The sequence below is a fragment of the Protopterus annectens genome, chromosome 17.part0 (genome assembly GCF_019279795.1).
Source record: "Protopterus annectens isolate FY-2018-M chromosome 17.part0, PAN1.0, whole genome shotgun sequence".
Classification (NCBI taxonomy): domain Eukaryota; kingdom Metazoa; phylum Chordata; order Ceratodontiformes; family Protopteridae; genus Protopterus; species Protopterus annectens.
This window is the reverse complement of record NC_056751.1, coordinates 829,058,692-829,072,894: the sequence shown is the minus strand read 5'-3', so window position 1 is coordinate 829,072,894 and position 14,203 is coordinate 829,058,692. Positions and strand designations below refer to the sequence as shown.

General features: G+C 36.8%; 1 protein-coding gene across 4 annotated transcripts in view; it reads right to left on the bottom strand.

Moving 5' to 3' along the window:
* Positions 1 to 14,203, bottom strand: part of TMEM41B (transmembrane protein 41B) — a 415,812-nt gene that overhangs the window by 163,798 nt on the left and 237,811 nt on the right. For 3 of the 4 annotated variants that reach the window (XM_044059302.1, XM_044059304.1, XM_044059301.1), the window contains one exon: positions 10,529 to 10,594. The exons of the other annotated variant lie outside the window; for it this stretch is intronic. In XM_044059302.1, coding sequence (XP_043915237.1) covers positions 10,529 to 10,594 — 66 coding nt within the window. The remainder of the gene's footprint in view (positions 1 to 10,528; positions 10,595 to 14,203) is intronic. 4 annotated transcript variants of the gene reach the window in all.

The following is a 14,203-nucleotide window of genomic DNA, read 5'->3' as shown; positions in this document are numbered from 1 at the left end:
AGGCCTAGCCGAGGAATACAGTACGAATGAAAATCTTTATGAGGCATTTGCTTCCCACAAGTAATGCAATTATTAACTTTTACTGACATCGGTAAGGAGCAAGAAAAAGTTTCCCCAACGGGGTACATAGCTTTAGCTGAAGACTTCGGTTCTGAAACTCGAAAACGAAAATTTCAGGAGTGGGCCGACTGGCACTTGCGAACTGTTTTTGCTTCGGGCACCGCACGGCAAGAAAGACTGATGTAATGGCGTCGGCTGCATGTTTTATACCCCTGACAACCTGATGTCATGGAAGAAGGGACAGCAACGGATGCAGGACGCTAGACTTTGTTAATCAGGCCGACTGAGGGCTATCTGCAAGCAGATAACTCAAATGTAATGACTGCAACAGTGAAACATGAAGAATATCTTTCATGCCAGTCAGAAAAGACACACACACACGGAAGCTGATGTGCTATGGATCAAAAGGTGAAAACAATTTTAACATTTTACAATGGCTGTACTAAAAATACTAAAATTAAACGCCAATGATCTTACAAGTTCAGATAATAATCCTGTCTTACGTAACAAATGCCAAGAACACATAATGATACAAAATATGCACCTAAGTGAACATTATAATTTAGTAAAGAAAGGGTTCCAGGAACACTACTCAGCACACTGCCAAGAATACAAAAAGAAAGGAACACTGTAGCGAAAGGTGTACCAATAGTGACAGAAGAAAGAAAAAAAATGCTCAAATGTAAAAGATTTCTATTGATATTAACTAGATTTTTTTGTAAGAAAATATATATGCATTAAAGTATGCCTCACAATTAAGAGGACACCAGGAAGAGTAAAAGCACCACTGTCCAAGACAGAGTAATGGGGCCGGATAAGATAGACATTTTATACCACAGGGGCATGTACACATGATTGAAAGGACAGACACTCATCCAATAACTATCGCATTAAATTCCCATAATGACCACCCTGAGTTTGCAGAGAAACAAAAACAAAAGACATTAGTGTTTCCCTACTTATAAACTGCAATGTAGTTTAGGAAAGACAGAATCCAATTCAAAAGAAGAACCCCACTGCCTGAGATGGGATGAAATTAGGAGTTTAAACACATGGCAGAAATAACCTTTTCCCATATGTCTCGAGCCTTTAAAAAAGAGTTTATTTAGAGGGCCATGTAAAGATAAAAGATGTTAAAAAATAAAAAGTGAAAACCCATGGAAGAGGAGGAGGAGTAGATTCATTTAGCCAAGGAAAAAATAAAACAATATTTAGACAATATAACCAAGTATAGATGCACAGGAAATAAACAAAGCATTTTGACAGTAATCCTACAGGACTGAAACTGTTAGCTCAAAGACTTTGGTAATATATAGTGGAAAGATCAGTAATTAAACTCAGGGATTCTAGGACAAGGAAAATGGCTAGATACCTGTAAGAAATACTGGAAATATTAATACAGATACTCCTATGAGAACTCTGACAAAGAAGAGGAATTGGGAAATCGGGATAAAGAGCAAATGGAAATGGGACTTCCAAGATGGTTGCACACTGAGTAACAGCTTAATTCTGGTTCTCCCACTGTGAAAACAGAATATTGCAGAAAGACAGTGGACCTGGACGTCTGAGTAGATTTCAGTAACTAAATAATAAGTGCACTGTCTGGATGCCAGGAAAAAAGAAATGCAAAGGACCTGAAGGAAAATCATCTACAAAAGGTGATGAAAAAACACTGACTGGGAAAAGTACAGTAGCTGTTCAGCAAAAAGAAGTACAAGCTCCAGGCATGACTTCCAGTAACATTGAGGAAAGTATAAAGCAATTGCACACAGACCTGACTAAAATAAATTAAACATTGATGGAGTAAATCAACTTAAACAATAAAAGGCTGGAAAAATGGAAAAAGCTTAAACAGACACTATATGAGATGATAAAACTGCAAAACTCAGAGGTCGAAATGAAGAAAAGGCTGGCTGAATGTGAGACTGACCAAGAAGAGACTTTTCAAAAAATAATAGAATTGGAGGACACAGCACAGAGAACCTGAGATTTTCTGCTGTCCAAGGAAGCTGGAAGGAACAGACCGTATTAATTTCATGAAAGCACAAATAAGCAACCACAACAGAAATTGTTCATTGAAATGGCACACCGTGTGTACATGCCAAATCTGGCTATGAGAAAACAACCTAGACCTTTAATAGTAAAGATGCAATCTTACCAGAAGGAGTTGATTCTGACAAAAACTGTGGCAGAAGGACAAAGTAGTAATAGTGGGAGACAGCAGTGTGTTTGTGGAGAATGAAGAGGAATAAATTTATTCCATTACATAGGGAATGTCGAGAAGCAGGCATGAGATTTAAACTGCTGTCCTGAGCCATCTTCAAAACCTTTACCCTGAAGGGAAAAAAAAATTTTTTTTGATGAAGTACATGCTAAGGAAGAAATAAAAAAGTTTGTCTAACAAAAAAGTGAGCTGTGAAACAGGAGGAGATTCTGCTTCCTGTTCTTCTGGTAATAAAGACCACAGTGAATCTTTCCCTAGTGTTTCAATGGAAATTGCATGAGAGAGGGGAAAAAAGCACAGGAGTTGACTAAAAGAATTGAGAGTGCACTAGAGATGAAGCACAGATATACTGCGGTGGTGGTGCTGCGGTAGCATTGTCGCCTCACAGTTAGACGTTGCACATTTGATTCTCAGTTAGAGCGTCTTCTGTGTGTCGATATGCGTGAATGGGCCTTCCTTCATTGAAGGTTGTGCGTTAGGCCCGGCAAGCCAGCACGTAAAAATCTACTGCCAATCATTAGCAGACCGGAGTTCCGCTGTGGCGACCCATAACCGGGAAAAGCCGAAAGACAGTACTAGAGATGAAGCAGACACAGTATTTGGGAGATGAAAAACAGGAATAGAACAAGAAAATCTGGAAATGTTGGACTTTCTTGGACTTTGTTAAACTTGTAGGGGAATTACAGCATATGCCCTACTTTATGTCATTAATGTTTGGGAAAATATTTAGGAGATAGTTAACTGCAAGTAAAACAATTTTTTAAACAGTATTATTAAAATGGTGTGTGATTTTCTCTGCATGTTATAAAGTTTTTTTAGTTATTTTTAAGTGTAATGGAGATACTAATGTAAAAATATGCTTCTGTTTATTCTTTTTGTTTCTCCCTACTCCCTTTTTCCTTGTTCAGTTTTAAGAAATGTAGGCACTGCAATGAAAAAAGAAGACAAAAGAAAAAGTACTGCGCGTTTTCTCATCTCTGCATGTGGGATGACTGGGATAAGGTCAATAGCTTTGTATAGTAACAAGTTTTAACAGAAAGCAAATAAATGAAAAAGAATATTGAATATAAGGTCTTTTTTTCTAGTAAACAGTCCTATATTAGGTTCTCATGTCACTAGCAGACAATATGATACAGAAAAATGGCTTGGACAAAATGTTTTCTGAAAGCATTTATGTGTTTTCCAGCTGGGAGAGCTATAAAGATGAAGCAAAACCAGACAGTACTTAAGAGAATCACAGGCTCTACCGCACAACCTAGCATGGATAATCTTTCTTTGTTTAGCTCGAGTCTGTGTGTGGCTGTCTGTTTGGCACTTTTGCTCCTATTAGGGGGTACAACTTCAGTGTTTGAAGATGTACAGAACTTGGTGTGTTAAGTTAGTAGGTTTTAGGGGATATTAGGTAGGGGTGCGGGTGTGTGTGTGTGTGTGTGTGTGTGTGTGTGTGTGTGCGCGTGTATTTTTCAGGGTTTTAAATAAAAGAAAAATAAAATCTGCAAGATGTGACATAGGCTCAAATGGAGATGACAAGCAACAACTGTATAAAAGATTAACCTGCCAAACAGTGCATGCATGTAACACAAAAGCTAGAACTAAACACTTAAAAAAGCTGTTAAACATAATAGGTGGGAATAATAATCCCTCAAGAATACAATTCCTTCTATAATGTCCTTAAACGTTAATGGTCTCACAGATAAATAAAAAAAGGAAAGAGTAGCGAACTATATAAAAAAAGTAGAGTGCAAATAGTTATGCTACAGGAGACACACTTGGAAAGAACTGAACATGTGAATTAGATAAAGAAAGGTTTTCAGGATGGTTATGCAGCGGAATACAAGGGGCAAAGGAAGAGAGGCATACTTAATATTAATTGCAAAAGGTACTCCAATAGTAATAGAAGAGGGAAAAAAACAATAATTGTAGATTTGTAGTACTAAGGGACTACTGGCAAAGGGAGGAGGATTACACTGGCATGTATTTATATTCCACCAAAAATTGCTATAATGGAGCTAAAGAAAAGTTGGGGAGAAATAATCAGTTTTCAGCAAGGACTATTACTTATAGGTGGGGATTGGAATTTGATTTGCACCAGTGAAGATGCGTCTGGGGGGGCCCAGAAAGGGAAATATAACAAAGGAGGGTAGATTTATAAAGAAATTTATGAAAATATTTGGTATAGAAGATGTGAATTCAGTACTAGGAATTCAGAGTGAATTTACTTACTACTCCCCAAGATACAAAAACTGGGCTAGGCTACACAGAATTTACATTTCACACAAACGTGCATTTAACTGAAGGTCTTGACGTGCACCCAAAAACTATTTCAGATCATGTGCCAATAATAACTAAAATAAAAACAAGTCCACAACACACAGGAAAAAGTTGGGACCTTTTAAATGTAAGAAATGCAAGGCATGTCATTATATCAAATAAAATAACATCTTTGTAGACCCTCTGTCTGGTAGGGAGTATACATCTAGATTACATGCAGACTGCAGAACTAAAAATGTGGTGTATTTAGCTGACTGCATATCATGCCAAGCATTCTATGTTGGGAAGACTAATAGAATGTTAAAACAACGTATATTGCAACATATGAGTAACATCAGATTATGTTTGAAAAGTAACGCTCTACATCAACATATTGAAATAAAGAGCATAGATTTCAGTTTATGGTACTATACATTCAAAAAGTGAGTATGAGGGGGTTGACACTGTACATAGTACTGAACTAGCTGAGTTGAAATGGATCACTGAAATGCAAGCTAATCATACACCTGGGTTAAATGCTTGTATGCCTTTAAAACCCTTATTGAAGGGGCATAGGTTCTGCTATTGATTCTAATTGGTTGCTATTTGTTTAAATATGGTTGATTTTAACTGTTTTTTTTAGATCTGATGAAGAGCTAATGCTCGAAAGTGCTTATTTGTGTGTTTAAGTTTTAACCGGTCATGGTGGCTCCAGTGGGTTTTCTTTTTATCCTGTAAAATAAAAACACAGGGTAATGAAATATAAACGAGACACTTGGGCATTCCCACCTATCTGTTGAAAAGAGCAGAATTTAAGGAATGGGTATTGGAAATTATTCGGGTGTTATTAGAGAAGATAGAAACAACTTCTGAAAATATAGCTAGGGAGTGGGACAAAATTAAAGTGGAAATAAAAGAAAGGGAGATATGGTTATGAAGTAATGAATTATTTAGAGGGACTGACAAATACTAAAGTACTGCAAAATAGGAGGAATCTACAGAACAAGAAAAGGTAATGTTAAACAGAAAATAAAGGAATTACCTTATTATTATGCATACGTTTAGAAAGACTGTTAAGCAACTGTTTTTTTTTTATATAAACAACTCTAGAGCAGAGAAATATGGAAATCAAGAAAATGTACAAATGGAAATGTTTATGAAAGAAAGAAATATGCCAAGGCTAGAGGGAGAGGAGGCTCAATTACTAAGAGTTAAGATAGGAGGAGAGGAGATAAAAATGGTGATGTATAACCAATCTACAGGAAAGTACCCCAGGAAAAGATGGTATTCATGTGGAAGTTTGGAAGCTAGGAGGGAAAAAAATATTTATTTAACAGTATTTTAAAAGGAGGAGGAGAAGTACCAACATCCTGGAAGAAAGCAGTAGTAGCTGTAATACCTAAAGAAGGTACAGATCCTGCTTCATACAGGTCCATTTCAATACTTACTAAATCATGATTATAAAGTGTTTAACGTCTATAAGGGTTAAAAGAATGGCAAAAGTGATGCCAAAATTGACAGATATGGAATAATGTAGTTTTATGGAGGGGAGGCAAATATTTAACAACATAAACAGAACAGTAATGATCCAGAGGGAAACAGAATGTAAGAAAATACCACTGGTGCTGGTGGGTCTTGATGCAGAAAATGCATCTGACAGAGTAAACAGTGATTTTATGATCAGAGCAATGAAAGCATTTGCATTCCCTGATAAAATTATAAGGCTGATTAGGAGAATATACAACGGATCAGATGCAAAAATTAAAGTGGGTGGGGTCCTCTCTGATGCTCTCTGCTTGAGCAGAGAAACCAGGCAGGGATGTCATCTCTCCCCTTTGTTACTTGCATTATATTTAGAACCATTGGCAAAATAAATAAGGGACTCAGAAATTCAAGGATATAATTGATATGTTAGTCAAGAAAGACTGGCTCTATCTGCAAATGACATTTTATACCAAACAAAACCAGAAAGGGACATTACAGTGCTGTGGAACATATTGAGACAGTTTCAAACTGTTTCAGAATAAAAAAAATTAATGAAGCTAAAACAAAAACAAAAGCTTTAAATTATGTACCCACATATGAATTGATTCAGCAATATCCATACTTATGGTGACATGATAAAATGAAGTATTTAGGAGTATGATTTAAAAATGATACCGGTGTAGCAGCTAAGGATATCTGGGAGGAGACCAAACAAAAGATGACACAAAAACTGAGAAAAATGGAAACCCTGTTATTTGGATCTCGATAGTTAAAATGTTTTTAGTCCTTTTAGTCTTATACACTGGTCAGGCAATTTTTTATCAACCAGAGAAGTTGTGGATAGCAATTAATAAACAGCTGAAGGATTTTATCCGGGAGGGGAAGACAGCAGGAATCAAGCAGAATAAACTTATTCTTCCAACAGAACAGGGCTGATTGGGATTATCCAAGCTGAAGGGGTATTTCAGAACAACACAGTTAAGGCTCTTATACATAGCACAAGCAGAAAACTATAATTCAAAGTGGAAAGAAATTATGATGAAACAGGGAGATAGCTCAAGTAAAGGGGAGGGACTGGGATTTTCGATGCAGACCTTTAAAAAGAGAACAATAACCATGCAAAATATTATATTCATGAAGAAGGAGAAGGTCTTCTAAGAACTAATCCAACACGCTAATGGAGAAGGGAGATTCTTCCAATTGGGAGGACTGCAATTAGGGATACAGACAATAGGCAAGTGGGGGTGAGAATATATTGGAGAAAACTGGCAAAGAAACCAAGGCATTGGGAGTAAATAACTACAGAGGGAAAGGTATTAGAATAGTAAGACACCAAGAACCTATTTGGACTGCAGGCTACAGATTGCTTTCCATATCAAGGATTGATATCAGGGTATAGGCAGAGAGAAAGAAATGGAGGGGGCTAAATCAAAGACCATCACTGGTAGATCTTTTTTAGCAGAATCTAGAAAAGAAGTTGCTGTTAAGAAAGGAACAATTAGTACAGCATATAAAGTATTGCATGACAACTATAAGAATCAATCAGAGGAGGTTAGGAAGGATTGCAAAGATTAGATTAGCAATTCACAAAGAAACAATGGGGAAGATATATTACATATACATATATATACATATATCTATATCTATATCTATATATATATATATATATATATATATACACATACATACATACATACACACACACACACACACACACACACACACACATATATATATATATATATATATATATATATATATATATTTATATATATACACATACACACACACACACACACACACACACACACACACACGTGTGTGCGCGCGTGTGTATTATATGGATATAAATAAATAAAAATGTCTCCCAAATATGCAATAAAATCTAGATTTAGAATATTTTCCTGGAAATGTCTTGCAAATTACATAGGAAAAATGGGATCACTACATGCAGAGGAGGAACAAGGTTTAAGAGAAGGCACGATGTGAATGAGCTATGCAATGGCTGACTAACAATGACGATATGTTAAAAGTGATGTATAATGTTTGTAGCTACAGTTAGGTTGGCACGGTTTGGTACGTATAATGTTTGCAACTGAAACTGTGTCACTATGGCTTACTTTCATTTATATAAATGTAACTTGGCCTATGTCATCCAATAATAATTTAATAAAGATGGTTCTTATTTAAAAAAAAAGCAAATGGAAATAAGTTATCTGAACATGCCAACAGCCGCAGCAGAGAAGATTGCAGTGCATATATACAAGGATTAAATAAAAATTGTAATGCATAATCAGTCAACAGGAACATTTCCAGGAATAGAGGCCATCCCCATAGAATCCTGAAGCTAGGTGGCAAGAAACAAATACAAAGTTGGCATGTACAGTTAAATTGTATTTGAGAAGTACTCTTCTGAAACAAACTTGGAAAAGTGCAGCACACCCTACATCATATATGCCAACTTCAATCTTGAACCATAACTACTAAATCTTCATGGCTATACTGGTTAGGAGAACGGCAAAATAACTGTGATTCTTGTCAATCAATTTTGGTAATGTGTCATTGAAGAAGGGAGGCAGATGTTCAAACACATTAATAAAACAATGGATGACAGAACTTTGATCACAATTATAAACCATTATTAGTAAGCCTAGATGGTAAGAACGCGTTTGACAGGGTCTCTGCTGGGACTTCAAGAGCATCGCAATGGCAGGATTTGCAAATTAAAAGAATAAATAAAAAATGGGTTAGATATGAAAATATATGAAGGATCAGAGGCAATAATAAAAGTGCTGGTCACTTTCAGATGGATTTGTTTGAGCAAAGGAACTAGGCAGGGTTGCACACACCCCCTCCCCTTTGTTGTCTGCATTTTAATTGGGGTTCTTGGCTAGAAAGCTAAGAGGTTCACAAATTCAGGGACACAGCTGGTATGGATAAGAGGAGAAACTGTGTTTACTGATGACATTTCGCTGTACTGGACAAAACTAACCTATCCCTATTTTTTTAAAATATTAAGATTTCAAATATTCTCTGGATATAAAATAAATGAAGTCAATACAAGCAATAGCAGTGAATTTTGTACCTTCATAGGAGTTAGTCCAGCAGTATCCCTACTTATATTGGCATCTGTGCATTTGAATTAAAAAGTAAACAGCACTGGTAACTAAAGACAGTGGAGAGGAAACCAAATAGAAGACAGTTAAAAACTAAGAGATTTTAAAACCAAGATTACAAATCTGGACAATAAAACAAGCACAGGAAATGTAGTTAGGCCCACTACTGCTACACAAAGGTCACTTTCATCCTCTTCTCCAAGTCTGCGTAATCTCAGACTTTGTGCATATACTTCCGAGGGTTTGGGGGCTAGCTTACATACAACATTTTTTTGTGTTTTGCAACAGTGAGGGTGACACTGTTTTAACTCATAACTTCCAAAAGTTTTAGAAGTTCTGCTTTTGAGTAATTGTATGTCTTTTAAGCAAGATGCAATTATTCATAGTGGACCCAAATAGTGAACATGTTTTCTGGGAGTGTAAAAATTTGACACATTTTTAAAAACTCTTTATAAAACAATTTTGTGCAAATACTGGTGAATAAGTAGCCATAATAAAGGAAATTATTTAAGCTACTAACATTGTAAGTGCCAAGGTACACAAAGACCAAAATGAGTTTACAGACATTGTCATCCAAAAAAAGTAATCACTAGAAAATGGAAGTCAAAAACTAAATTAACTCAATGAAATGTACTGAACATTAGGCAAGAAATACAGGAAAATGAGATGTAAACTGAGACAGGGAGGGAATTAACTGCATTTAAACACATGTGAGATGACATACATGCTAAAATATAGCAGGAACAATAGAGGAGGGGGTTAGCAGGAAACAAGACAGAAACAAAATACTGTTAAATGTAAATACTGATGATGCAAAGAAAATATGGAAAGTAAGAATGTGCTAAATCTGCAACGTTAATTGAATCATACTGCTTGCAAACGTACTTATGTTAAAGAGTTAAGAAGGGAAATGGAAAACAGCTCCAGTGAGTTTTCTGTGATTTTTATTCTGTTTAACAAAACAGATTGCAAACTGCTACTTTACTACGTGATTAATAAGGGGAAAAGGCTTGGTATTTTTTTTTCCAAAGACACTGCACTTTACTTCAGCCATGACACTACTCAGACAGAAGAATTTCAAATAACTTTTTTTCATCATCTTTATAAAGCACCCAAAACCAAGGTTGCCTGAAGAGGTCACCGTTAAAATAAATGACAGAAAGTAAGTGTGCTCTTGTACACGGTAGTTATGTCATGTTCTAGCCACAATAATGATTCTGAAAAGCACAAGAGTTGCTATGGGTAACGCACTTTTTTGCCTTCACAGCTTGACAGCAAATCACACAAAAGCAAGGCTTTTTATAAAACATGCCACACTCAGGCCATGCACCGCTCATCTATAAGTGCCAAGAAATGCAAGCTAGTAAAGGAAAAAATTCACTCCTTTATATACCTGGAGGTGGTGTTTGGCTGGATCCAATGTACAAAATCACCTTCTGAATGTATACAGACTCTGCCACTTAAAAAAAAAGTTAGAACAACTTAATGTATACTACAAACAACACTGGCCAAGAAGCCCTACACACAGGGAGCCAAAAGACAGGAGAACAGTCCTGACTGACATTTTTGTTTAAAAATATTTCTACAAGTTAATTATATCTTCAAATGACAATGTCACCGTGTTCTTAGCTACTTGGTACGTGCACTTGTACGAGCGCATATACACACATACAAATTTAAATTTATCCTCACCATGGCCCTCCAAGAGAGGTCGGAAAAAATACACATATGAAGAAATCCCCCTTGGTTGATAGTGTCATTTACATATAAACATTCTTTGGATGGTGCAATCTTTAGCTACTTTTATTCAGTTTTAAACAATCACTGATATTTTGCCCAATCAGTGATATTTTAATTACAAAAGTTTGAAATCTAAAAATAGTTCCAAAACAATATAAAAAATACAAGTCACTTACATTCCTATAACAGCAGTTACTCAGCAGTATATCTTAGTTTTCATAAATACCACTGTAGCAGATTATAACAAAATAATAGCAAATCCAACACAAAGTCTTAAGCAAAACAGCTTATACCTTTAATTTTTCATGCTAAATTTCCAATTTTTGAAATTTGTCTACTACATACTTGAAGAAATATACATTGATTCCCATTGTTTGAGGGAAAGGAAGTAAACAAACGAAGCTATAAACTCTAATGGGGAAAGTATCATAAAAAAAAAATCAGTGTGTGAATAAATCATCCAACACAATTATGTGAAATGTGACTAATAAATACTTATTCAGATAGAAGTTGAGTACAACATCCTAACAAAACAAACCAAGCCATAAAAATACAAAAATCAAATTGCACTAAAACAAAAATGCAACAATGATACAATACCCAGAAAACTAAATCTAACCACAACACACACATCCCTATTGCAAGTAATGTAATATATGAATACTTGAGGTGTTTATATCATACTCTACAATGCAGGCAGAAGATTTTGCTGAATATATACATGCCTTTTGTTTGTGTGTGTGTGTGTGTGTGTGTGTGTGTGTGTGTGTGTGTATTGTATGTATGCACACACATACACAAATAAAAGCCACTCTCTCTCTCTTTCAAATAGGGGGGCACGTGTTTGGAAAACAACAAAAACAAAAAAATAAACTAAACACATCAACACTCTAAGTGCACTATTACAAAACAAAATATCACAATAAAAATACCAAACACTCAGAAAACTTCAAATCAGAAAAAAAAACACTATGCTATGCAGTATACCAAAACACACCAAATGTGATACCTAACCTAAAACAAGCTATCACTCACTATACAAATCCCATTTAGAAAAAATGAACACTACTATACACCCGCAAAAAAACAAAACACAGAAATTCTGGTACTGAGGGGTACTTGAACTTGGTCTGTGATGAGCGAAGAGATGAAAAATGCAGAGACTTATCTAAACCTGCAACAGGTATTCATCATTCAACCAAACACCCTACTCATAGGTGACTTTAACCACCCCCTCTATAGAATGGGAAACGTACACTACCTCAAACGCACAGGCACAACACTCCCCTGACTGTATTAACATAAACAGCCTAGAACAGACTGACCCTCTGATTGAAGCATTAACTAACACACTGGATTGTAGCACCTATCAACATGAGAGTGTTGCCCCCCTCCCCCCCAAGTGTCATTCCCTCACTAGTGAGGTAGATCACAAAGCTGTCTCAAAGTAAAAATAAACCCAGAAAATCCACCTAAACCGCTAACAGTTAGTAACTATTTAAAGGCAAAGTACATCCTATTAAGTGACAGTTTGTCAAAATTCAAGGCTCCCCAAGCCCAGAGACCACAGATCTACCTATCCAGAATTATTCACAGAGTCACTATACAAACATGTGAATTGCTGCATAGAGGCTGCAAAACCTACTAGAAATAAAAAGCAAAACAAGCTTTACTAGTGGAATCCTCACCTAAACAGGGTATATAATAAAGGAAGAAATTCATGGCCAAAATCAGGAAAAGGAACTCCCTTAAAGACAAGTGCTCTTTTATACAATTAAACAAAGCCAACTACGAGGTCAGGATAGCCTAGCAGGCCAAGAACAATCAGAAGGCCTTCTTCATCAATGTCTGAAACCTTAGAGGTAGTACAGTGTGCTGAACTGGTGATGAATGGTATCTACAGACATTAGTCCCTATCCCAGTTTGGCTTTGTTAAAGGAAGGTCATGCCTACTTAACCTGGTAGACTTCTTTGAGAGGGTCAACAAGGCAAAGACCAAGAGTAAAACAATGCATACTGCATATCCTGACCAGGCCAAGGTATCTGATATAATACCCCACTCAGGCATTGTTGACAAGGTCTCCGAGCTAGGCATAAACCCTTACAAAACTTGCTGGATTGCCAACCGGTTCACAGGATGCAATAAGTCAGGATAGGTAAGACCACCTTCACCAACAGACTGGTCACCAGTGGAGTAACCCCAGGGGTCCGTGCTAGGTTCACTCCAGTTTGGCATCTACTTCTCAAACGTCAAGGCCAACTGTAAACCCCCTGGCCAAACAAGTTCACAGATGACTGAAAAATTGGGAACTAATATAGATTTCCCCCGAGACACAAACATCTTGCAAGTGGGTTTAACAGAGACAAATAACTGGTGTCAAAGCCATGGCCTAAAACTCAATGCAAAAAAAATGCACTGTAATGCCCTTTAGGAAACTGTCAACCCAAGTTAATTACTCCATCAATAAGACATCCCTAAAAGTCAACCCAGTAGTAAGGGATCTAGGAACATATGTAGACTACAATCTGGCTTTCAACAAACATGTAGCTAAAATAATACGAAAATCCTTACATGCTGCCAAAATCATATGAAAGGGTATGGCATCTAGGCCCAAGGAAGTTATAATACCACTCTACTCGGTCCGTACCCTATTATTGAATAGAATGCCCCCTCTGGCATTTATCTATCCTAACACTTGCAACAGCTGGAAAGCCCAAAAGGTTCCGCACCAGGAGAACTCAGGGTATGAATACCCTGTCCTACACTGAATGCATAAAGGCTCTGTCTCTGTATTTAGTCTCATACAGGATGATGAAAAGGGGTCTTTGCCTGGCTCACAGGGCTTCCTCATACCCAACCCTGATGGATAAATTGCACATGCACAAAACAAACAGTACCAGAAACTAGATCCATGGAACTGAACTTTGCTTGTGACATAAACGGAACATCCGGTAAAGACAGATGTGTCCCAAATGATCCCTGCCACTATGGAAAGGCTCCCCATCCATCTAAAAAAAGAAGTTATGTACTCACTATAATGTTCCATGCGAGTTGTTCATCTTGTCCTCATTCTTACTGATGGGTTTGGAGCGGATCCTCTGCTCTGACTTGGCCAGATACAAAAGCTCGAGGTCTTCAACCAGTTCGAGGCCTACTCCCTTAGCCTATGATGCCCTAGTGCTATCCTCCTATCTTGTTTGCTGCTAATATATCATATGCCACTCCTAATATCTATATATTTTTCTAATCTTAGTACAAGAGACAATACAGCCATGACATACTTGAATTCATGGTCCTCAAGAAGTCTGGATGGGGGTTGAAGGGTGG